This window comes from Tachyglossus aculeatus, chromosome Y4 (genome assembly GCF_015852505.1).
Source record: "Tachyglossus aculeatus isolate mTacAcu1 chromosome Y4, mTacAcu1.pri, whole genome shotgun sequence".
Taxonomy (NCBI): domain Eukaryota; kingdom Metazoa; phylum Chordata; class Mammalia; order Monotremata; family Tachyglossidae; genus Tachyglossus; species Tachyglossus aculeatus.
Window position 1 is genome coordinate 6,282,948 of NC_052096.1, and position 24,922 is coordinate 6,307,869.

General features: G+C 55.7%; 1 protein-coding gene and 1 non-coding gene across 7 annotated transcripts; both read left to right on the forward strand.

The window, feature by feature from the left end:
* The first annotated feature begins 668 nt into the window (after positions 1-668).
* Positions 669-19,815, forward strand: POLR3C (RNA polymerase III subunit C). Of its 6 annotated transcripts, none has more exons than XM_038768300.1 (15): positions 669-740; positions 7,871-8,039; positions 9,720-9,975; positions 12,278-12,454; positions 14,022-14,110; positions 16,194-16,304; positions 16,398-16,490; positions 16,572-16,652; positions 17,005-17,056; positions 17,667-17,727; positions 18,183-18,333; positions 18,597-18,698; positions 18,813-18,862; positions 19,136-19,285; positions 19,402-19,815. In XM_038768300.1, the coding sequence occupies exons 2-15, from the start codon at positions 7,893-7,895 to the stop codon at positions 19,481-19,483; spliced, it is 1,602 nt and encodes a 533-aa protein (XP_038624228.1). In that variant the 5' UTR covers positions 669-740; positions 7,871-7,892; the 3' UTR covers positions 19,484-19,815. The 6 variants fall into 6 exon arrangements, with proteins under 6 accessions (XP_038624228.1, XP_038624229.1, XP_038624232.1 ...); XM_038768301.1 differs by having other exon boundaries at positions 726-740; positions 7,798-8,039; XM_038768304.1 differs by lacking the exon at positions 669-740 and adding an exon at positions 3,302-3,345.
* LOC119947427 lies at positions 15,398-15,509 on the forward strand. Its single transcript, XR_005456500.1, has one exon. It is a non-coding gene; the product is annotated as a U6 spliceosomal RNA (small nuclear RNA).
* Positions 19,816-24,922: the final 5,107 nt, after the last annotated feature.

Here is a 24,922-nt window from a genome sequence, read left to right on the forward strand (position 1 = left end):
GCGCGGGCCGCAGCCAGAGAGGGAGGGACGCACTCATGCGCGCGGGCCGCAGCCCGAGAGGGAGGGGGTGTGCGCAGGCCGCAGTCAATCAATCCATCAATCAACCGTATTTATTGAGCGCTTACTGTGGGCAGAGCACTGGACTAAGCGCTTGGGAAGCGCATAGAGACGGTCCCTACCCAACAGTGGGCTCACAGTCCAGAAGGGGAGACAGAGAACAACACCAAACGTATTGACAAAATAAAATAGATGGAATAGATATGTACAAGTAAAATAAATGGAGTAATGAATATGTACAAACATAGATACAGGTCCGAGAGGGAGGGAGCACGCGCATGCGCGCGGGCCGCAGACAGCGAGGGAGGAGCGTTAGCCAGAGTGGGAGGGGGGGTGCGCAGGCCGCAGCCCGAGAGAGAGGGAGCATGCGCATGCGCCCGGACCGCAGCAAGAGCGGGCCGCCGCAGGAGAGGGAGGGGCCTTAGCCGGGAGGGAGGGGAGCGCGCATGCGCGCAGGAGGGGGGGGAGCGAGCGAGAGAGAGAGAGAGACGCACGCAGGCGCGCCAGCCGTCCGCCGCCTAACTACCGAGAGGAAGGCAAGGGCCGAGCCTAGAGCGTCAGTCCTCCGGGGCGACCAGCGAGAGGGCCGGGCGGAGCGCCTCCTCGCCGGAAGTCGGGGAGGCACGTGGCGCTTTTCGGCGTGGGCGCCGGCGGGACGCTTCGACCCCCGGGAGGCACAGCAGGTGAGGGAGGGGCCGACGATCGGTCTCCATGGCGACGGCGAGGGAGGCTGGTCGCCATGGCGACGCGATGGGGAGGTTGCCGGTTTCCATGGGGATGCCTGCGGGGAAGGGGGGCGGGGACCGGTGTCCGCGGGGGGTTACCAGCCGGAAGATGCGGGCGGGGCAGGGGCGGCAGTGATGCCGGCACAGGGGAGGGGAACAGCTTGTCTCCATGGCAACGCCGCCCCCTCCCCTCGGCCGCGAAGGTGACATGATGATGATGATGATGATGATGATGATGATGGCATTTGTTAAGGGCTTACTACGTGCCAAGCACTGTTCTAAGCGCTGGGGGAGATACAAGGTCATCAGGTTGTCCCACGCGGGGCTCCCAGTCTTCATCCCCATTTTGCAGATGAGGGAACTGAGGCTCAGAGAAGTGAAGTGACTCGCCCAGAGTCACCCAGCAGACAAAGTAGTGGAGGTGGGATTAGAACCCACGACCTCTGGCTCCCAAGCCCGGGCTCTTGCCCCCGAGCCACGCTGCTTCCCCGACATCCAACGGAGGGACTGGACGGAGCCCCCAGCTCCCCAAACCCGTGGCAAGAGCCCGAGCTGGGGAGTCAGAGGTTCTGGGTTCTAATTCCGGCTCCGCCACTTGTCCGCTGGGTGACCTTGGGCGAGTCACCTCACTTCCCTGGGCCTCAGTTCCCTCATCTGGAAAATGGGAATGAAGACTGGGAGCCCCACGTGGGACAATCACATCTGCTGGGTGACCTTGGGCAAGCCACTTCTTAATAATAATAATAATGACGGCATTTGTTAAGCACTTACTATGTGCAAAGCACTGTTCTAAGCGTAGGGGAGGTTACAAGGTGATCAGGTTGTCCCACGGGGGGCTCACAGTCTTCATCCCCATTTTCCAGATGAGGTCACTGAGGCCCAGAGAAGTGAAGTGACTTGCCCAAGGTCACCCAGCTGAGAATTGGCAGAGCCGGGATTCGAACCCCGACCTCTGACTCTAAAGGCCGGGGTCTTTCCACTGAGCCACGCTGCTTCTCTAACTTCTTGGGCCTCAGTTCCCTCATCTGTAAAATGGGGATGGAGACTGTGAGCCCCAGGGGGGGACAACCTGATCACCTTGTATCTACCCCCGTGCTTAGAACAGTGCTCGGCACATAGTAAGTGCTTAAGAAATACCGCAATTATTATTACTATTACAATCTGATTACCTTATATCTTCACCAGTGCTTAGCAAATCCCTAATTGTTATAATTATTATTATTATAACCCCAACCCTGGGGGTAACTGTAGTGTTCAATCACCTTCCCGCTCCGCTTCTGTAGAAGCCAGCACCCTGCCTCCTTCCCAAAGCCCTTCCCATTTCCCCCCCCGGGAAAGGCCGGGAAACGTCCCCGGGCCCGGAGGAGCCAGAGCCCGGACCCGGGACCTACCCCCGGCTAATAATAATAATAATGATGGTATTTGTTAAGTGCTTACTAGGTGCAAAGCACTGTTCTAAACGCTGGGGAGGATACAAGGTGATCAGGTTGTCCCACGTGGGGCTCACAGTCTTCATCCCCGTTTTACAGATGAGGGAACTGAGGCCCAGAGAATAATAATAATAATATTGATGGCATTTATTAAGCACTTACTATGTGCAAAGCACTGTTCTAAGCGCTGGGGAGGTAACAGGGTGATCAGGTTGTCTCACGGGGGGCTCCCAGTCTTCATCCCCATTTTCCAGATGAGGTCACTGAGGCCCAGAGAAGTGAAGTGACTTGCCCAAAGTCACACAGCTGACAAGTGGCAAGTGACAAGTAATTTGTACTTCCCAAGCGCTTAGTACAGTGCTCTGCACATAGTAAGCGCTCAATAAATACGATTGATGATGAAGTGGCGGAGCCGGGACTAGAACCCACGACCTCCGACTCCCAAGCCCGGGCCCTTTCCACTGAGCCACGCTGCTTCTCCAGGGTTGGGGGTGGTCGCTCAGCAGCTCGGAGGCCGAGGGCTGGGCCTCGTGACCTCCAGGTGCCCACTTCCTCCTCAAGGTCACCCGAGAAGAACGGGCGAAACGCTCACCAAGAGACCACCTCAACATCCTCTGGACCGTGACGTCACTGTGGGCAGGGAGTGGCACTGTTTATTGCTGCATTGTCCTCTCCCAAGCGCTCAGTACAGTGCCCGGCCCACGGCAGGCGCTCAGTAAATGCTACTGAATGAGTGAATCCCCCGTGTCGCCCCTTGATATTTCAACTGTGGTCTTTTATAAGCGATTACTTTGTGCCAGGCGCTTAGTCCAGTGCTCTGCACACAGTAAGCGCTCAATAAATACGATTGAATGAATGACTGAATACTGTCCTAAGCACTGGGGTGGATACAAGCTGATCGGGTTGGATACAGTCCCCCGTCCCCCGTGGGGCTTGCAATCTTCATCCCCGTTGGACAGATGAGGGGACTGAGGCCCAGAGCGGTGAAGTGACCTGCCCAAGGTCCCACAGCAGACAAGGAGCGGCGTCCGGATTAGAACCCAGGACCTTCTGATTCCCAGGCCTGGGCTGTGTCCACTACACCACACTGCTCCTCTACAGCAGAGAGATCTAGACCGGGAGCTTGTTGTTAGGTACGAACCGTCTCTATCTGTTGCCGATTTATCCTTCCCAAGCGCTTAGTCCAGTGCTCTGCACACAGAAAGCGCTCAATAAATACGACTGAATGCATATGCTGCAGCAGATGATGACGGCATTTGTTAAGCGCTTACTATGTGCAACGCACCGTTCTAAGCGCTGAGGAGGTTACAAGGTGATCAGGTTGTCCCATGGGGGGGTGCTCACAGTCAATCCCCATTTGACAGATGAGGGAACTGAGGCCCAGAGAAGTGAAGTGACTTGCCCAAAGTCACACAGCTGACAGTTGGCGGAGCCGGGATTTGAACCCATGACCTCTGACTCCAAAGCCCGGGCTCTTTCCACTGAGCCACGCTGCTTCTCTCTTCTAGCCTGTGAGCCCGTTGTTGGGTAGGGACCGTCTCTTATCTGTTGCTGATTTGTACTTCCCAAGCTCTGCACACAGAAAGCGCTCAATAAATACGATTGAATGAATGAATCTGATGCAGCAGAAGATGATGATGGCATTTATTTAGCGCTTACTATGTGCAACACACTGTTCTAAGCGCTGAGGAGGTTACAAGGTGATCAGATTGTCCTATGGGGGGCTCACAGTCTCAATCCCCATTTTGCAGACGAGGTCACGGAGGCCCAGAGGAGTGAAGTGACTTGCCCAAAGTCACCCAGCTGACAATTGGCGGAGCCAGGATTTGAACCCATGACCTGTGACTCCAAAGCCCGGGCTCTTTTCCACTGAGCCACGCTGCTTCTCGGATTAAAGACAGGTATGATTTAAGGCTACCCCGAGTACTAGAGATGATCACTTGTGCGAACTGTACTTCCCAAGCGCTTAGTACAGTGCTGTGCACACAGTAAGCGCTCAATAAATACGATTGAATGAATGAACATGATGCAGCAGATAGATATGATTTAAGGCTACCCCGAGTACTAGAGATGATCACTTATAATAATGATGGCATTTATTAGGCGCTTAGTATGTGCAAAACACTCTTCTAAGCACTTATACTTCTAGACTGTGAGCCCACTGTTGGGTAGGGACTGTCTCTATATGTTGCCAACTTGTACTTCCCAAGCGCTTAGTACAGTGCTCTGCACACAGTAAGCGCTCAATAAATACAATTGAATGAATGAACATGATGCAGCAGATAGATGTGATTTAAGGCTACCCCGAGTACTAGAGATGATCACTTAATAATAATGATGGCATTTATTAGGCGCTTACTATGTGCAAAACACTCTTCTTAGCACTTATGCGAATTGTACTGTCCAAGTGCTTAGTCCAGTGCTCTGCACACAGTAAGCGCTCAGTAAATACGATTGAATGAATGAATGTGGCAACATAAAAAGAGAAAAGCTCTGTCTGGGGAGATCATAATAATAATAATAATGGCATTTATTAAGCGCTTACTATGTGCAAAGCACTGTTCTAAGCGCTGAGGAGGTTGCAAGGAGATCAGGTTGTCCCACGCGGGGCTCACAGTCTTAATCCCCATTTGACAGATGAGGGAACTGAGGCCCAGAGAAGTTAAGTGACTTGCCCAAAGTCACACAGCTGACAGTTGGCGGAGCTGGGATTTGAACCCATGACCTCTGACTCCAAAGCCCGGGCTCTTTCCACTGAGTCACGCTGCTTCTGTGCACATTTTGCTAACTTTGGGGAATAAAATCTACACTTGTAGACGCCCCCTCGGACTCTTTTTTACACAAACTGCCCCAGCCTCCCTCCACCCGGGGAAGGCAGGACAGTCAGCCAGTGTTGACTTTCCAACCCTCTCGAGTTTTGGTGAGCGATTAATCCGCCGTATTTACCGAGCACTTACTCCACGCAGAGCTCTGTACTGAACGCTTGAGAGAGAAGCCGCGTGGCTCAGTGGAAAGGGCCCGGGCTTTGGAGTCAGAGGTCATGGGTTCAAATCCCAGCTCCGCCAATTGTCAGCTGGGTGACTTTGGGCTAGACACTTCACTTCTTGCTTTGCACGTAGTAAGCGATTAATAAATGCCATTATTATTATTATTATTATTATTATTATTATTCTCTGGGCCTCATCTGTACAAATGGGGATGAAGACTGTGAGCCCCCCGCCATGGGACAATCTGATCACCATGTAACCTCCCCAGCGCTTAGAACAGTGCTTCGCACATAGTAAGCGCTTCATTCATTCATTCAATCGTATTTATTGAGCGCTTACTGGGTGCAGAGCACCGTACTAAGCGCTTGGGAAGTACAAGGTGGCAACATATAGAGAGGGTTCCTACCCAACAGCGGGCTCACAGTCTAGAAGGGGGAGACAGAGAACAAAACATATTGACAAAATAAAATAAGTAAATATGTACAAGTAAAATAGAGTAATAAATACGTACAAACATATATATATATATATATATATATATACATATATATAAACATATATACAGGTGCTGTGGGGAAGGGAAGGAGGTAAGGCAGGGGGATGGAGAGGGGGAGGAGGGGGAGAGGAAGGAAAGGAAGGATAGAAGGATGGCAATAATAATAATAATAATAATGGCATTTATTAAGCGCTTACTATGTGCAAAGTGCCATCATTATTATTATTACAATATAACACAGTCAGTAGGCATGTTCTCAGCCTAAAGTGCGCAGACAGCCTAGAGGATCAGCGTGGCTCAGTGGAAAGAGCCCGGGCTTTGGAGTCAGAGGTCATGGGTTCGAATCCCGACTCCGCCACATGTCTGCTGTGTGATCTTGGGCAAGTCACTTAACTTCTCTGAGCCTCAGTTACCTCATCTGGAAAATGGGGATTAAGACTGTGAGCCCCAGGTGGGGCAACTTGATCACCTTGTATCCCCCCCCAGCACTTAGAACAGTGCTCTGCACGTAGTAAGCGCTTAATAAATGCCATCATTATTATTATTATGAAACTGTAAAATGACCAAGCTGACCTTTAGTCCACTTCTCCTATTGGTAAAATTAAATGGACATGTTGGATTTTTGGGCATTTCTGACGGGGCGACACCTGGACCGGCCCCATTCATTCATTCGCCCGTGTTCGCCGGGAATACCGAGGAGCCGCGTGGCTCAGTGGAAGGAGCCCGGGCTTGGGAGTCAGAGGTCGCGGGTTCAAATCCAGGCTCCGCCACTTGTCAGCTGGGTGACTCTGGGCAAGTCACTGCCCTGGGCCTCATCTGTACAAATGGAGATGAAGACTGTGAGCCCCACGCGGGACAACCTAATCACCTCGTAACCTCCCCAGCGCTTAGAACAGTGCTTGGCACATAGTCAGCGCTTAACAAATACCATTATTATTTATTATTATTATTATTATTATTATTATTATTCGCTGACCGCTTACCGGGTGCAAAGCATTGTACGAAGCACTCGGGAGAGGACAATAAAACAGCAGTCACATTCCGGCCTTCAAAAGTGCTCGCAGCCTAAAGGAGCAGCGTGGCTCTGGAAAGAGCCCGGGCTTTGCAGTCCGTGGTCATGGGTTCGAATCCCGGCTCCGCCACATGTCCGCTGTGTGACCTCGGGCAAGTCACTTCACTTCTCTGAGCCTCAGTGACCTCACCTGCAAAATGGGGATGAAGACGGTGACGTCACTTCCCTGAGCCTATCTGTAAAATGGGGATTAAGACTGTGAGCCCCGCGTGGGCCGACCTGATCATCTTGTATCCCTCCCAGCGCTTAGAACAGTGCTTTGCACATTGTAAGCGCTTAACAAATGCCATCATCATTATTATTAGACTTATTATTAGTCTTTTAGACTGTGAGCCCACTGTTGGGTAGGGACTGTCTCTATATGTTGCCAACTTGGACTTCCCAAGCGCTTAGTCCAGTGCTCTGCACACAGTAAGCGCTCAATGATTGATTGATCTTACCTCCTTCCCTTCCCCACTGCACCTGTATATATGTATATATGTTTGTACATATGTGTTACTCTATTTATTTATTTTACTTGTGCATATCTATTTTATTTTGTTAGTTTGTTTGGCTTTGTTCTCTGTCTCCCCCTTTTAGACTGTGAGCCCACTGTCGGGTAGGGACTGTCTCTAGATGTTGCCAACTTGTCCTTCCCAAGCGCTTAGTCCAGTGCTCTGCACACAGTAAGCGCTCAATAAATACGATTGATGACGATGATGACTGTCTCTATATGTTGCCAGCTTGTACTTCCCAAGCGCTTAGTCCAGTGCTCTGCACACATTAAGCGCTCAATAAATACGATTGATGATGATGACGATGATGACTGTCTCTATATGTTGCCAACTTGTACTTCCCAAGCGCTTAGTCCAGTGCTCTGCACACAGTAAACGCTCAATAAACACGATGATGATGATGATTGATTGATTGATTATTATTATTAGAGAGGGAGGGGGCCCAGATGGTGTGTTAACTGGAGTCCCGCCCTTTATTTAGTGCAGTGCTTGGCACATCATCATCATCATCATCATCAATCGTATTTATTGTTAAGCACTTCACAGATAGCCTCCCGGAAGGACAGAGGGACCCCCCCACCGTCAAACCGTCGTCCTTGTCCCCCTCAGGACCGCCCGCCCCGTGGCCGGAATGACGCAGGCCGAGATCCAGCTGTGCTCCCTGCTCCTCCAGGAGCACTTCGGCGAGATCGTGGAAAAGATCGGGACGCATCTGGTGCGGACGGGCGGCCAGCCGCTGCGGGCCATCGCTCACCACACGGGCCTGCCCCCGGACCAGGTACCGGCCGGAAACTCCGCGAGGGCGGGGGGACGGCGCCTTCTGATGATGATAATGGCATTTATTAAGTGCTTACAATCAACAATCAATCAATCAATCGTATTTATTGAGCGCTTACCGTGTGCAGAGCACTGGACTAGGTACTTGGGAAGTACAAGCTGGCAACGTATAGAGCTTAGTACAGCGCTCAGTCCAGTGCTCTGCACACAGTAAGCGCTCAATAAATACGATTGATAAAGACGATTGATGATATAGAGACAGTCCCTGCCCAACAGCGGGCTCACAGTCTAGAAGGGGGAGACAGAGAACAAAACCAAACCTACTGACAAAATAAAATAAACAGAATCGATAGGGACAAGTAAAATAAATAAAGAGTAATAAATCGGTACAAACATATATACATCTATCCAGGTGCTGTGGGGAAGGGAAGGAGGTAAGATGGGGGGGATGACGAGGGGGAGAGGAAGGAAGGGGCTCAGTCTGGGAAGGCCTCCTGGAGGAGGTGAGCTCTCAGTAGGGCCTTGAAGGGAACAAATACCATCACTCTTATTATTATTAATAATAATAACAGCGATTGGCCCCCAGTAAGCGCTTAAGGCACGCCACCCTCCTGCCCCTCGGCCCCCAATGTGCAATGCACTGTTCTAAGCACTGGGGAGGTTACAAGGTGACCAGGTTGTCCCACGGGGGGTTCACAGTCTTAACCCCCATTGACAGATGAGGGAACTGAGGCCCAGAGAAGTGAAGTGACTTGCCCAAAGTCACCCAGCTGACAAGTGGCAGGGCCGGGATTTGAACCCGTGACCTCTGACTCCAAAGCCCGTGCTCTTCCCACTGAGCCACGCTGCTTATCACGATGCTTCTCTTTTAGACTGTGAGCCCACTGTTGGGTAGGGACCATCTCTATATGTTGCCAACTTGGACTTCCCAAGCGCTTAGTCCAGTGCTCTGCACACAGTAAGCGCTCAATAAATACGATTGATTGATTGATTGATTGATGCTTGTTCTGACCAGCCTTCTGCCTTCCCAGGGCCGGGGACAGTGGTCCCATGTCCCACGTTCCCCCGGCCCACGTCCTCCCCCGGGCCTGGAATGCCCCCAATCCCTCTGCCCATCCGCCAAGCTAGCTCTCTTCCTCCCTTCAAGGCCCTGCTGAGAGCTCACCTCCTCCAGCAGGCCTTCCCAGACTGAGCCCCTTCCTTCCTCTCCCCCTCGTCCCCCTCTCCATCCCCCCATCTTACCTCCTTCCCTTCCCCTCAGCACCTGTATATATGTTTGTACATATTTATTACTCTATTTATTTATTTTGCTTGTCCATATCTATTCTATTTATTTTGTTAGTATGTTTGGTTTTGTTCTCCGTCTCCCCCTTTTAGACTGTGAGCGCACTGTTGGGTAGGGACTATCTCTATATGTTGCCAATTTGTACTTCTTCCCAAGCGCTTAGTCCAGTGCTCTGCACACAGTAAGCGCTCAATAAATACGATTGATGATGATGTCTCCCCCTTTTAGACTGTGAGCCCACTGTTGGGTAGGGACCGTCTCTAGATGTTGCCAACTTGGACTTCCCAAGCGCTTAGCCCGGTGCTCTGCACACAGTAAGCGCTCAATAAATACGATTGATTGATTGATTGATTATAATGGGTTGGCCCCCCCCCCCCCCGGTGTCGCCCCCTGCAGGTGAAGAAGGCGCTGTGCGTGCTGCTGCAGCACAACGTGGCGCGCTACCAGGCGCGGGGGCCCGGGCGGGTGGAGTACGAGGCCCGGGCCGGCCGCATCCTGCGCATCCTCCGCTTCCCCCGCTACATCTACACCGCCAAGACCCTCTATGGGGACACCGGCGAGCTCCTCGTGGAGGAGCTGCTGCTCAACGGCCAGGTCACCATGGCCGCCCTCGTCCGCAGGGTGGCCGACCGCCTCACCGAAACCCTGGAGGGTGGGTGACGCCGGCCCCGGGGGAGGGGGGCAGCCCCGTGCACTCCCCCGCACACGGGGGGGGGGGGGGGGTGTCAGAGGTCGTGGGTTCTAATCCCGCCTCTGAGCCCACTGGTGGGTAGGGACCGTCTCTAGATGTTGCCAACTTGGACTTCCCAAGCGCTTAGTCCAGTGCTGTGCACACAGTAAGCGCTCAATAAATACGATTGATTGATTGATTGATTGCCCCTTGTCAGCTGGGTGACTTCTCTTTTAGACTGTGAACCCACTGTTGGGTAGGGACAGTCTCTAGATGTTGCCAACTTGGACTTCCCAAGCGCTTAGTCCAGTGCTCTGAACACAGTAAGCGCTCAATAATTACGATTGATTGATTGCCCCTTGTCAGCTGGGTGACTTCTATTTTAGACTGTGAACCCACTGTTGGGTGGGGACTGTATATGTTGCCAACTTGTACTTCCCAAGCGCTTAGTACAGTGCTCTGCACACAGTAAGCGCTCAATAAATACGATTGATTGATTCTCTGGGCCTCAGTTCCCTCATCTGTCAAATGGGGATAATAATAATGATGATGATGGCATTTATTAAGCGCTTACTATGTGCACTGTTCTAAGCGCTGGGGAGGTTACAAGGTGATCAGGTGGTCCCACGGGGGGGGCTCACAATCTGAATCCCCATTTTACAGATGAGGGAACTGAGGCCCAGAGAAGTGAAGCGACTTGCCCAAAGTCACCCAGCTGACAATTGGCGGAGCCGGGATTTGAACCCATGACCTCTGACTCCAAAGCCCGGGCTCTTTCCACCGAGCCACGCTGCTTCTCTATGAAGCAGACCGGATGAAGACTAGGAGCCCCACGGGGACAACCTGATCACCTTGTATCTCCCCCAGTGCTTAGAACTGCTCTATCACTTGTCAGCTGTGTGACTTTGGACAAGTCACTTCACCTCTCTGGGCCTCAGTGACCTCATCTGGAAAATGGGGATGAAAACTATGAGCCCCATGTGGGACAACCTGATCACCTTGTAACCTCCCCAGCGCTTAGAACAGTGCTTTGCACATAGCAAGCGCTTAATAAATGCCATCATTATTATTATTATTATTATTGGCACATAGTAAGCGCTTAACAAGTACCATCATTATGATCAGGAGAAGCAGCGTGGCTTTGTGGAAAGAGCCCGGACATGGGAGTTAGAGGGTGTGAGTTCTAATCCCGGCCCTGCCACTTGTCAGCTGGGTGACTTTGAGCGAGTCACTTCCCTGGGCCTCAGTTCCCTCATCTGTAAAATGGGGATTAAGACTGTGAGCCCCCTGTGGGACAACCTGATCACCTTGTATTCATTCATTCAGTCGTATTTATTGAGTGCTTACTGTGTGCAGAGCACTGCACTAAGCGCTTGGGAAGTCCTCATCTGTAAAATGGGGATTAAGACTGTGAGCCCCGTGTGGGACAACCTGATCACCTTGCATTCATTCATTCATTCAATTGTATTTATTGAGCGCTTACTGTGTGCAGAGCACTGCACTAAGCGCTTGGGAAGTACAAGTTGGCAACATTCACAGACGGTTCCTACCCAACAATGGGGTCACAGTCTAGAAGGGGGAGACAGACAACAAAACAAAACGTGGAGACACATCTACCCCAGTGTTTGGCACATTGTAAGCACTTAACAAATACCATCATCATTATTATTATTGTAGCTAATATTATTATGTTATAATAATATTATTATATTATATATATTATATTATATATATTATATTATTATTGTATTATTATTGTAAGCAGTGTGGCTCAGTGGAAAGAGCCCGGGCTTTGGAGTCGGAGATCATGGGTTCAAATCCCGGCTCCGCCACTTGTCAGCTGGGTGACTTTGGGCAAGTCACTCCGCTTCTCTGGGCCTCAGTTACCTCATCTGTGAAATGGGGATTAAGACGGTGAGCCCCCCGTGGGACAACCTGATCACCCTGTATCCCCCTCCAGCGCTTAGAACAGTGCTTTGCACATAGTAAGCGCTTAACAAATACCATCATTATTATTATTATTATCATCTCCCCCAGTGCTTAGAACGGTGCTGGGCACCTAGTAAGCGCTTACCCAAATACCGTTATTATTATTACGTATTTAATCGGTGGTATTCACCGAGCGCTTACCACGCGCAGAGCACTGGACTGAGCGCCTAGCGGAGGATGACAGACCAGTAAAGAGACGCATTCCCGGCCCCCAACGAGCTGAAGTGTAGGTTTGGGGGCGACGCCCGCCGTCCCGCGCGGCCGGGATCCTCACGCCCCCGCCCGCCGCCCGCAGACGGGAAGACGGTGGACTACGCGGAGGTGTCCAGCACGTTCACCCGCCTGGCCGACACCCACTTCGTGCAGCGCTGCCCCTCGGTGTCCCCGGCGGCGGGGGAGGCGGCGGCCCCCGCCCCGACACTGCTCGCCGACGACAAGGACGTGTATCTGGTGCCCAAGCTCAACCTGATAGGTGAGGGGCCCGCCGTGCCATCCCCGCCCGTCCGGGACTCACAAGTCGGGGGTTCAGATCCCGGCCCCTCATTCAGTCGTATTTATTGAGCGCTTCCTGTGGGCGGAGCACTGGACTGAGCGCTTGGGAAGTCCAAGCCGGCCACCAACGGGCCCACGGTCTAGAAGGGGGAGACGGACGACGAAACCAAACACGTGGACGGGTGTCAAGTCGTCAGAAGAAAGAGAAATAAAGCTCGATGCACATCGTTAACAAAATCAATAGAATAGGAAATATGGACAAGTCAAATCAATAGAGTCATAAAATCTGTACGAACATATCTACAGGTGCTGTGGGGAGGGGAAGGAAGCAGGGCAGGGGGATTCATTCATTCAGTCGTATTTATTGAGCGCTTACTGTGTGCAGAGCAGTGTACTAAGCGCTTGATGGGGATTATTATTATTATTATTCCTTGGGCCTCAGTTCTCCCCTCTGTCAAATGGGGATGAAGACTGGGAGCCCCACGGGGGACACCCTGATCACCCTGTATCCTCCCCAGCGCTTAGAACGGTGCTTGGCACATAGTAAACGCTTAATAAATGCCATTATTATTATTATTATTCCCTGGGCCTCAGTTCTCTTCTCTGTCAAATGGGGATGAAGACTGGGAGTCCCATGGGGGACACCCTGATCACCCTGTATCCTCCCCGGCGCTTAGAACGGTGCTTGGCACATAGTAAACGCTTAATAAATGCCATTATTATTATTATTATTCCCTGGGCCTCAGTTCTCTTCTCTGTCAAATGGGGATGAAGACTGGGAGTCCCACGGGGGACACCCTGATCACCTTGTATCCTCCCCGGCGCTCAGAGCAGTGCTTGGCACCTAGTAAACGCTTAATAAATGCCATTATTATTATTATTATTATTCCCTGGGCCTCAGTTCTCTTCTCTGTCAAATGGGGATGAAGACTGGGAGTCCCACGGGGGACACCCTGATCACCTTGTATCCTCCCCGGCACTCAGAGCAGTGCTTGGCACATAGTAAACACTTAATAAATGCCATTATTATTATTACTATTCCCTGGGCCTCAGTTCTCTCTTCTGTCAAATGGGGATGAAGACTGGGAGTCCCACGGGGGACACCCTGATCACCTTGTATCCTCCCCGGCGCTCAGAGCAGTGCTTGGCACATCGTAAACACTTAATAAATGCCATCATTATTATTATTATTCCCTGGGCCTCAGTTCTCTCCTCTGTCAAATGGGGATGAAGTGCTCTGTACATAGTAAGCGCTCAATAAATACGATTGATGATGAAGACTGGGAATCCCACAGGGGACACCCTGATCACCCTGTATCCTCCCCGGCGCTCAGAGCAGTGCTTGGCACATAGTAAACGCTTAGTAAATGCCATTATTATTATTACTATTATACCCTGGGCCTCAGTTCTCTCCTCTGTCAAATGGGGATGAAGACTGGGAGTCCCACGGGGGACAACCTGATCACCCTGTATCCTCCCCGGCGCTTAGAACAGTGCTTGGCACATGGTAAGCGCTTAAAAATGCTATCGTTATTACTCCCCGGCAGGGACGGGAAAGAGGAGACGATCGTCGGACGAGGAGGCGGCCGGAGAGCCCCGGACCAAGCGGCAGAGACGAGACGCCGACGGCAGCGAGGTCGGCGCGGGGGGGATCCGGGGCTCCGGGGTGGGACGCCGCGGCCCCCGGGACGGGCCACCCTCCCGCCCCCTCATCCGCCACCGGCCCTCCCCCACTCTTCCTTGGGGATCTCGGTCTTTGTCACCTGTCTTCCCGCCCACCCTCATCATCATCATCATCAATCGTATTTATTGAGCGCTTACTGTGTGCAGAGCACTGTACTAAGCGCTTGGGAAGGACAAGTTGGCAACATAGAGAGACGGTCCCTACCCAACAGTGGGCTCACAGTCTAAAAGGGGGAGACAGAGAACAAAACCAAACATACTAACAAAATAATATAAATAGGATAGATATGTACAAGTAAAATAGAGTAATAAATATGTACAAACATCTATCCATATATACAGGCGCTGTGGGGACGGGAAGGAGGTAAGATGGGGGGATGGAGAGGGGGACGAGGGGGAGAGGAAGGAAGGGGCTCAGTCTGGGAAGGCCTCCTGGAGGAGGTGAGCTCTCAGTAGGGCCTTGAAGGGAGGAAGAGAGGTAGCTTGGCGGATGGGCAGAGGGAGGCCATGCCAGGCCCGGGGGATGACGCGGGCCAGGGGTCGACGGCGAGACCCTCGCTTTCCTGTCGTAATAATAGTAATAATGATGGGATTTATTAAGCGCTTACTATGTGCAAAGCACTGTTCTAAGCACTGGGGGGTTACAAGGTGATCAGGTTGTCCCATGGGGGGGGCTCACAGTCAACCCCCATTTTACAGATGAGGGAACTGAGGCCCAGAGAAGTGACTTGCCCAAGGTCACACAGCTGACAATTGGCAGAGCCGGGATTTGAACCCACGACCACTGACTCCAAAGCCCAGGCTCTTTCCACCGAGCCACGCTGCTTCTCTTAATGCCGGAATCTCGTCCCCCCGACCCCTTCCTTCCCACTCTTCACCATCCCCCGTGAGACCCTCCACTCCTCGAGGGCGGGGGACAGCTCAGTAATAATAATTGTGGTGCTTGTTAAGTGCTTACAATAACAATAATAATAATTATTATTAATTCAATCGTATTTATTGAGCGCTTACTGTGTGCAGAGCACTGTACTGAGCGCTTGGGAAGTCCAAGTTGGCAATATCTAGAGACGGTCCCTGCCCAACAGCGGGTTCACAGTCTAGAGGGGGGAGACAGACGACAAAACATATTAACAAAATAAAATAGAATAAATATGTACAAACATATATATAGGTGCTGTGGGGAGGGGAAGGAGGGGGCTCAGTCTGGGAAGGCCTCCTGGAGGAGGTGAGCTCTCAGTAGGGCTTTGAAGGGAGGAAGAGAGCTAGTGCGGCGGATTGGAACGATACAGAGAAGATTAGCATGGCCCCTGCGCAAGGATGACACGCAAATTTGTGAAGCGTTCCATATTTTTGAGAGCTCACCTCCTCCAGGAGGCCTTCCCAGACTGAGCCCCTTCCTTCCTCTCCCCCTCGTCCCCTCTCCATCCCCCCCATCTTACCTCCTTCCCTTCCCCACAGCACCTGTATATATGTATATATGCTTGTACCTATTTATTACTCTATTTATTTATTTATTTTACTTGTACATATCTATCCTATTTATTTTATTTTGTTAGTCTGTTTGGTTTTGTTCTCTGTCTCCCCCTTTTAGACTGTGAGCCCACTGTTGGGTAGGGACTGTCTCTATATGTTGCCAATTTGTACTTCCCAAGCGCTTAGTACAGTGCTCTGCACATAGTAAGCGCTCAATAAATACAATTGATGATGATGATGATGATATCTATTCTATTTTATTTTGTTAGTCTGTTTGGTTTTGTTCTCTGTCTCCCCCTTTTAGACTGTGAGCCCGCTGTTGGGTAGGGACTGTCTCTATATGTTGCCAACTTGGACTTCCCAAGCGCTTAGTACAGTGCTCTGCACATAGTAAGAACTCCATAAATACGATTGATGATGATGATGGGCGGCGAGACCCAGAAACCTCCCCCAGGTGGGCCCGGGACGGGGCCGGCATCCCACCCGACCTGGCCCCCGCCCCGGCGCTTCGGGCGGTGCCCCCCGCGTCCTAAGCGCTCAACAGGTACCACGGCGATCGTTAGGAGCAGCCAGCCCCGGACGACGGCATCTACTGGCAGGCCAACCTGGACCGCTTCCACCAGCACTTCCGCGACCAGGCCATCGTCCACGCCGTGGCCAACCGCATGGACCAGGTGGGGCGGGGGTCCGGGGGGACGGGACGGGCGGCCAGCTCCCCGTCCCCTCCCGGCAGCGACGTCTCCCCCATCCCACCCCCCGCGGCCCAGATGAGCAGCGAGATCGTGCGGACCATGCTGCGGCTGAGCGAGGTGACCACGTCCTCCAACGCTCCCTTCACCCAGCCGCTGTCCTCCAACGAGGTGAGCCCGGCCCCCCGGGCGGGGGACGCCCCCAATTCCCTCCCCGGGCCCCAACCCGCCTCTCTCTCTCCCTCTCGCCAGATCTTCCGCTCCCTCCCGCCCGGATACAACATCTCCAAGCAGGTCCTCGATCAGTACCTCACCCTGCTGGCCGACGACCCCGTGAGTGACTCTGTCCTGGACGCCCCCCGTCCTCCCCCCTGAATAATAATAACGATGGTATTATGGACGGTACGGTATTAATGATGGAACGATGCTTACTATGTGCAAAGCACTGAGCGCTGGGGGGATGCAAGGCGATGAGGTTGTCCCACGTGGGGCTCCCAGTCTTCATTTGACAGATGAGGGAACTGAGGCACAGAGAAGTGACTCGCTCAAAGTCACACAGCTAATTGGCCGGGATTTGAACCCATGACCTCTGACTCCAAAGCCCGTGCTCTTTCCACTGAGCCACGCCGCTTCTTAATCGGGCTGCTCACCCCCTTCTCCCCCCCCCCCACCACCCCCTCTACAGCTGGAGTTTGTCGGCAAATCCGGAGAAAGCGGCGGAGGGATGTACGTCATCAGTATCCTTTCCCGCTCCGGGCCCCGGGATTGGTTTGTTGGTCGTCTGTGGTATCTATTAGGCGCCTCCTAAGTGCCAAGCGCGGGGCTGAGCGCTGGGGCGGAAAGGAGATCGTCGGGTCCTCCCGAAGGAGGAAGGAGAGGAGGGAATTGAATCCCCATTTTGCGGGGGAAGGAACCGAGGCGCGGAGAAGTGCCTGCTGGGTGACCTCAGGCGACTTGCTTGGTTTCTCTGGGCCTCAGTGGCCTCATCTGCAAAATGGGGGTGAAGGCTGTGAGCCCCAGGTGGGACAGGGAGTGTGTCCAACCCGATCAGTTTGTATCCACCCTAGCGCTTAGTACAGTACCCGGCACGTAGTAAGCGCTTACTACCGTAGTTATCGGGGATTTCCGCTTGGTGCGGAGAGGAGCGGGTTCTGGAGGAGAGGGGAGACGTGCGTGGGGGAGGGAGCCGCGTGGACTGGCGGAAGATGGGGCAGTGCTGTACTTTCCGAGCGCTTAGTGCAGTGCTGTGCGCACAGTGAGCGCTCCATAAATAGGATGGAATGGAGGGCTGAATGATTCCCCATCATTCCGGAGCTCCCAGGACCTTAACGATCCCGTCCACCCCAGATCTCCACAAAGCACTGGCATCCCTGGCCACGGCCACGCTGGAGTCTGCCGTCCAGGAGAGGTAAAATTGGGGGCGGATGGGGGACCGGCCGGGGGAAGGGGCAGGATGGCAACGTCGGTCAGTCAGTTGGTCGTATTTCTTGAGCGCTTAAGGAGGTGGGTTCTAATCTCACCTCCGCCACTTGTCTGCTGCGTGACCCTGGGCAAGCCACTTCACTTCTCTGGGCCTCAGTGACCTCATCTGGAAAATGAGGGATGAAGACTGGGAGTCCCACGGGGGACCTCCTGATCACCTTGTATCTCCCCCAGCGCTGAGAACAGCGCTCGGCAGAGAGGAAGCGCTTCACAAACCCCATCATCATAGACTGTGAACCCACTGTTGGGTAGGGACTGTCTCTATATGTTGCCAACTGGTACTTCCCGAGCGCTTAGTACAGTGCTCTGCACACAGTAAGCGCTCAATAAATACGATTGATTGATTGATTGATTACTACTGTGCTCACCCCGCCCGCGCAGATTTGGGTCCCGCTGTGCCCGGATCTTCCGGCTGGTCCTGCGCAAGAAGTATCTGGAGCAGAAGCAGGTGGAAGACTTCGCCATGATCCCGGCCAAGGAAGCCAAAGACATGCTGTACAGGATGCTGTCGGAGAGCTTCATCTCCCTCCAGGTCAGCCCGGGCCGGGGTCCCCTCCCCGGGTCCCGACGGGCTCGGAAACCCGAGGGACCGGATTCTGTCTCCGTGGCAACGGGATGCCCTCGTCATCCTCCCCCACCAGCATCCCCGAGCGGATCCCTGCCCATCTCCGGGCCGGGGGTGGTTTGCCGACCCCCCCAGAGGGTCCCTCGGCGTCCCGCCGCCCCTGGGGGGGTCCGTCAGGGCCGTGGGTGCGAGTTTGCCTCCGTCTCTGTCCCCACCCCTCCCTCCAACAGGAAATCCCCAAAACTCCGGACCACGCCCCGTCTAGGACCTTCTATCTGTACACGGTCAACACGCTGTCTTCCGCCCACATGCTGCTACACAGGTGCTACAAGGTACCGAGTTCCTCCCCAACCCCGGCCCGCGTTCCCCGGGATCCCCTCCCGCCACGGCCGGGGGTCCGGACTAATGCCCCCCGACCCCGGCGGCCCCCCCCTCCCTCCCCACAGAGCATCGCCAACCTGATGGAGCGACGCCAGTTTGAAACCAAGGAGAACAAGTGAGTGGCGGTTGATAGCGCCGATAATAATAATCATTCCGGTATCCGTTAAGCGCTTGCTACGTGCCAGGCTGGGCTGAGCGCCGGGGTGGACACGGGCAAATGGGGAGTCCCAGGTGGGGCTCGCAGTCTTCATCCTGGGGACGAGAAGAGTAATAAGAAGGTTATCATCTGCCCCGGCCCGCCGGGGAGGGGATCAGAGCGAGAGTATCGGTCCGTCCGTCGCGGCCCCGTCCGGGGGCGGGTCGGCCGAGACGGTCTGCGGTCCCGCAGGCGGCTGCTGGAGAAATCCCAGCGGGTGGAGGCCATCCTGGCGTCCATGCAGGCCACCGGGGCTGAGGAGGCCCAGCTCCGGGAGATCGAGGAGATGATCACGGCGCCCGAACGCCAGCAGCTGGAGAGCCTCAAGCGTAGCGTCAACAAGTAAGGGCCCGTCCCCCCGCCGGCCCGTGCGTCCCCACGCCTCCCCGGGCCCCGCCGGCCTCCTCCCCGGGCCCCGCCGGCCTCCTCCCCCCAGCCCCGCCTCTGACCGTCCCCAGGCTGGACGCCAGCGAGATCCAGGTGGACGAGACCATCTTCGTGCTGGAGTCGTACACCGAGAGCGTGGCCAAGAAGTCGTGACCGGAGACCCCCCCGGACGGGAGAGGACCGCCGGGCGGGCCGGAAGGCGAGGGCCCGGCGGAGCTGAAAAGCCGCTGGGGAAATTAAAAGGCCGAAGGTCGTGAGGAGGCGTCGCCCGAGCGCCCGGGTCCGAAGTGCTTTTCTGGCGCGGCTGGGGGTGGAAGGGTTTGGGGGGCTGAGGGTCCAGGAGACCCCGAGTCGGGGGGGAGGCTAAGGGTCTGTCCGGGGTGACGGTCCTCCCCGGAGGGGCCGGGTAGAGGCCGTGCCGGAGCAACAAGTCCGGAATCACGGGCTGGAGCTGCCCCGTCATTCATTCATTCGATCGGATTTATCGAGCGCCTCCTGTGTGCAGAGCACTGGACTAAGCGCTTGGGAAGTACAAGTTGGCGACCTATAGAGACGGTCCCTACCCAACAGCGGGCTCACAGGCTAGGAAAAAAAAAATGTTGGCATTTGTTAAGCGCTTACTATGTGCAAAGCACTGTTCTAAGCGCTGGGGGGGTACAAAGTGATCAGGCTGTCCCTCGCGGGGCTCACAGTCCCCATTTTACAGATGAGGTCACTGAGGCTCAGAGAAGTTAAGTGACTTGCCCAAGGTCACACAGCAGACATGTGGCGGAGCCGGGATTGGAACCCATGACCTCTGACTCCAAAGCCCGGGCTCTTTCCACTGAGCCACGCTGCCGTTGGCTTGCCCCGCCGTCTTGAGCCGAGTCAGAGGTCGTTGGTTTTATAATGGCATTTATTAAGCACTTACTATGCGCAAAGCACTGTTCTAAGCACTGGGGAGTTTACGAGGTGATCAGGTTGTCCCCCGTGGGGCTCCCAGTCTTCATCCCCATTTTCCAGATGAGGGAACTGAGGCCCAGAGAAGTGAAGTGGCTTGCCCACAGTCACCCAGCTGACAAGTGGTGGGGTGGGGATTCCAAAGCCCGGGCTCTTCCCACATGAGCCACGGGTTCCAATCCTGGCTCCGCCAACCGTCAGCTGGGTGACTTTGGGTAAGTCACTTGCCTTCCCTGGGCCTCAGTGACCTAATCTGGAAAATGGGGGGTGAAGACTGTGAGCCCCCAGGTGGGACAACCTGATCACCTTGTATCCTCCCCAGCGCTTAGAACGGTGCCTGGCACCTAATAGGGTTGATGAATACCGTTAGGATGGTGGTGATTATTGGCCTCCTCGTCGGGGTCTGGGACTTGGAGGCGTCACACACATGGCCCTTCAAGTAGCCAGGTGGTGAGGGGGGCTGGGGTGGGGGCTGTCGGGGCCCCGAGGCCGCCCAGGGGGAGGAGGAGCGCTTAGTCCAGTGCTCTGCACACAGTAAGCGCTCAATAAATACAATTGAATGAATGAATGAGGAGGGAAGAGGAAAGAAGAAAGAAAGAAGAGAGGGTTGGGCCCGGGTGCTGGGTTCGAGGTTTCAGGGGTGAGCCTGAGGGGGAGGGGGCGGGGCCAGTGCCAACCAGAGGGGGCGGGGGCCGGAAGGTGCACGCACCTGGGGGGTGGGGCGGCCAGGGAGGGGCGGGGTGGAGGCAGCCAAGGAGGGGGTGGGGCCGGGATCAATCAATCAATCGTATTTACTGAGCGCTTACTGTGTGCGGAGCACTGTACTAAGCGCTTGGGAATCAATCAATCGTATTTATTGAGCGCTTACTGTGTGCAGAGCACTGTACTAAGCGCTTGGGAAGTCCAAGTTGGCAACATATAGAGACGGTCCCTACCTGACAGTGGGCTCACAGTCTAGAAGGGCCTTCTCTGGGCCTCAGTTCCCTCACTTGCAAAATGGGGATTAAGACCGTGAGCCCCCTGTGGGACAACCTGATCACTTTGTAACCTCCCCAGCGCTTAGTAAGCGCTCAATAAATGCCATTATTATTATTATTATTAAGTGGCTGGGCCGGGATTTGAACCCACGGCCTCTGACTCCAAAGTCCGGGCTCTTTCCACTGAGCCACGCTGCTTCAATGGGGGAGGGGGAAAGAAGGGCTCCGTAGAGACGGAGAAACGTCAGGCGGGCCGAGCCGCCCGGGGAGGGGTGGCAGCCAAGGCCCTTCTCCTGCAGCCCAGTCCTGCTGACCCGGCTGGGAGGGGAGGGGGGGAAGGGAGAGGGGGAGGGAGGGAAGACATGGCTCACCCGGGGCTCGTCCTGTGGTTGCCGGGGGCCACGGGGAGCCGGACGAGGAGGAGGAGGAGGAGGAGGAGGAAGAGGAGGTAAAAGTCCCAGCCCTGAGCAGGTGTCAGCCCTGAGCAGGTGTCAGCCCCGGCTGTCCCAGCTCCCAGAGCCCCCTGCGCCTCTCACGGCCCCAGCGCCCTCTGCTGGCCGAGCTCCCTCTCTCACTGCCGCTCTAGTGCCCTGTGCTGCGCCCCCTGCTGGTCCAGTTTCACCTCTCACTATCCCGGCGCCCCCTGCTGGTCTGGTTTCGCCCCTCTCACTGTCCCGGCGCCCCCTGCTGGTCTAGTTTCCCCCCCTCACTATCCCGGCACCCCCTGCTGGTCCAGTTTCCCCTCTCACTACCCCGGCGCCCCCTGCTGGTCTAGTTTTCCCCCCCCTCACTGTCCCGGCGCCCCCTGCTGGTCTAGTTTTCCCCCCCACTATCCCGGCGCCCCTGCTGGTCTAGGTTCCCCTCTCACTATCCCGGCGCTTCCTGCTGGTCTAGTTCCCCCCCCCCCCCTCACTGTCCCGGTGCTCCCTGCTGGTCTAGTTTCCCCCCCCCTCACTATCCCGGCGCCCCCTGCTGGTCTAGTTTCCCCCCTCTCACTGTCCCGGCGCCCCCTGCTGGTCTAGTTTTCCCCCCCACTATCCCGGCGCCCCTGCTGGTCTAGGTTCCCCTCTCACTATCCCGGCGCTTCCTGCTGGTCTAGTTTCCCCCCCCCCCCCTCACTGTCCCGGTGCTCCCTGCTGGTCTAGTTTCCCCCCCCTCACTATCCCGGCGCCCCCTGCTGGTCTAGTTCCCCCCCCTCACTGTCCCGGCGCCCCCTGCTGGTCTAGTTTTCCCCCCCACTATCCCGGCGCCCCTGCTGGTCTAGGTTCCCTCCCCTCACTATCCCGGCGCCCCCTGCTGGTCTAGTTTCCCCCCTCTCACTGTCCCGGCGCTCCCTGCTGGTCTCGTTTCCCCCCCTCACTATCCCAGCGCCCTCTGCTGGTCGAGCTTCCTCTCTGCTTCAGCAGCGCCCTGTGCTGCGCCCCCTGCTGCTCCAGTTTCCCTTCTCACTGATCCAGCGCCCTCTGCTGGCCGAGCTTCCTCTCTGCTTCTCCAGCGCCCTGTGCTGCGCCCCCTGCTGGTCAAGGTTGCCCTCTCTCTGTCCCAGCGCCCTTTGCTGCGCCCCCTGCTGGTCCAATTTCCCCTCTGACGGTCCCAGCGCCCTCTGCTGCGCCCCCTGCTGGTCAAGGTTGCCCTCTCTCTGTCCCAGCGCCCTTTGCTGCGCCCCCTGCTGGTCCAATTTCCCCTCTGACGGTCCCAGCGCCCTCTGCTGCGCCCCCTGCTGGTCTGGTTTCCCCTCTCACGGTCCCAGCGCCCTCTGCTGGTCGAGCTTCCTCTCTGCTTTTCCGGCGCCCTGTGCTGCGCCCCTTGCTGGTCCAGTTTCCCCTCTCACTGATCCAACGCCCTCTGCTGGCCGAGCTCCCTCTCTCACTGCCGCTCCGGTGCCCTGTGCTGTGCCCCCTGCTGATCTAGTTTCTCCCCTCACGGTCCCAGCGCCCTCTGCTGGCCGAGCTCCCTCTCTGCTTCAACAGCGCCCTGTGCTGCGCCCCCTGCTGCTCCAGTTTCCCTTCTCACGGTCCCAGCGCCCTCTGCTGGCCGAGCTTCCTCTCTGCTTCTCCAGCGCCCTGTGCTGCGCCCCCGGTGGTCTAGTTTCCCCTCTCACTGCCCCAGCGCCCTCTGCTGGTCGAGCTTCCTCTCTGCTTCTCCGGCGCCCTGTGCTGCGCCCCCGATGGTCTAGTTTCCCCTCTCACTGATCCAGCGCCCTCTGCTGGTCGAGCTTCCTCTCTGCTTCTCCAGCGCCCTATGCTGCGCCCCCTGCTGGTCAAGGTTGCCCTCTCTCTGTCCCAGCGCCCCCTGCTGCGCCCCCCTGCTGGTCCAGTTTCCCCTCTCAGGGTCCCAGCGCCCTGTGCTGCGCCCCCTGCTGGTCGAGCTTCCTCTCTGCTTCTCCAGCGCCCTGTGCTGCGCCCCCGATGGTCTAGTTTCCCCTCTCACTGATCCAGCGCCCTCTGCTGGTCGAGCTTCCTCTCTGCTTCTCCAGCGCCCTATGCTGCGCCCCCTGCTGGTCAAGGTTGCCCTCTCTCTGTCCCAGCGCCCCCTGCTGCGCCCCCTGCTGGTCCAGTTTCCCCTCTCAGGGTCCCAGCGCCCTGTGCTGCGCCCCCTGCTGGTCGAGCTTCCTCTCTGCTTCTCCGGCGCCCTGTGCTGCGCCCCCGATGGTCTAGTTTCCCCTCTCACTGATCCAGCGCCCTCTGCTGGTCGAGCTTCCTCTCTGCTTCTCCAGCGCCCTATGCTGCGCCCCCTGCTGGTCAAGGTTGCCCTCTCTCTGTCCCAGCGCCCCCTGCTGCGCCCCCTGCTGGTCCAGTTTCCCCTCTCAGGGTCCCAGCGCCCTGTGCTGCGCCCCCTGCTGGTCGAGCTTCCTCTCTGCTTCTCCGGCGCCCTGTGCTGCGCCCCCTGCTGGCCCAGTTTCCCCTCTCACTGATCCAGCGCCCTCTGCTGGCTGAGCTCCCTCTCTGCTTCTCCGGCGCCCTGTGCTGCGCCCCCTGCTGGTCGTTTCCCTTCTCACGGTCCCAGCGCCCTCTGCTGGCCGAGCTCCCCCTCTGCTTCTCCGGCGCCCTGTGCTGCGCCCCCTGCTGGCCTAGTTCCCCGTCTCACGGTCCCAGCGCCCCCTGCTGGCCGAGCTCCCCCTCTGCTTCTCCGGCGCCCCGTGCTGCGCCCCCTGCTGGTCCAGTTTCCCCTCTCACGGTCCCAGCGCCCTCTGCCGGCCGAGCTCCGTTTCTCACTGCCGCTCCAGCGCCCCCTGTTGGTCGAGCTTCCCCTCTCACTGTCCCAGCGCCCGTCGTTGGGTCGGGACCGTCTCTATCTGTTGCCAACGTGTACCTCCCGAGCGCTCAGTCCAGTGCTCTGCACACAGTAAGTGCTCAATAAATACGACTGAATGAATGAGGGGGATGGAGAGAGAGCCTGTCTCTTGGCCCACTCTTCCTCCCAAGTGGGGAAGGCAGATATTCTCCAGCTCACTAAGCAGAGGCCAGAGGGAAGGGAGAGTGGCCCCTGACCACTCAAAATGATAATGATCATGGTCCTTGTTAAGTGTTTTGTTCCCCTTCTAGACTGTGTGCCTGCTGTTGGGTAGGGACCGTCTCTGTTGCCGACTTGTCCTTCCCTATTTATTTATTTTACTCTATTTTACTTGTACATATCTATTCTATTTATTTTATTTTGTTAATATGTTCTGTTTTGT

What these genes read in the sequence shown, in the direction of transcription:
- POLR3C (XM_038768300.1), top strand. Translation starts at nt 7,893, where the DNA reads ATGACGCAGGCCGAGATCCAGCTGTGCTCCCTGCTCCTCCAGGAGCAC. An exon ending in AGCCGCTGTCCTCCAACGAG is followed by an intron (nt 16,491 to 16,571) that starts GTGAGCCCGGCC and finishes CCCTCTCGCCAG; the next exon opens with ATCTTCCGCTCCCTCCCGCC. An exon ending in CGGAGGGATGTACGTCATCA is followed by an intron (nt 17,057 to 17,666) that starts GTATCCTTTCCC and finishes CGTCCACCCCAG; the next exon opens with ATCTCCACAAAGCACTGGCA.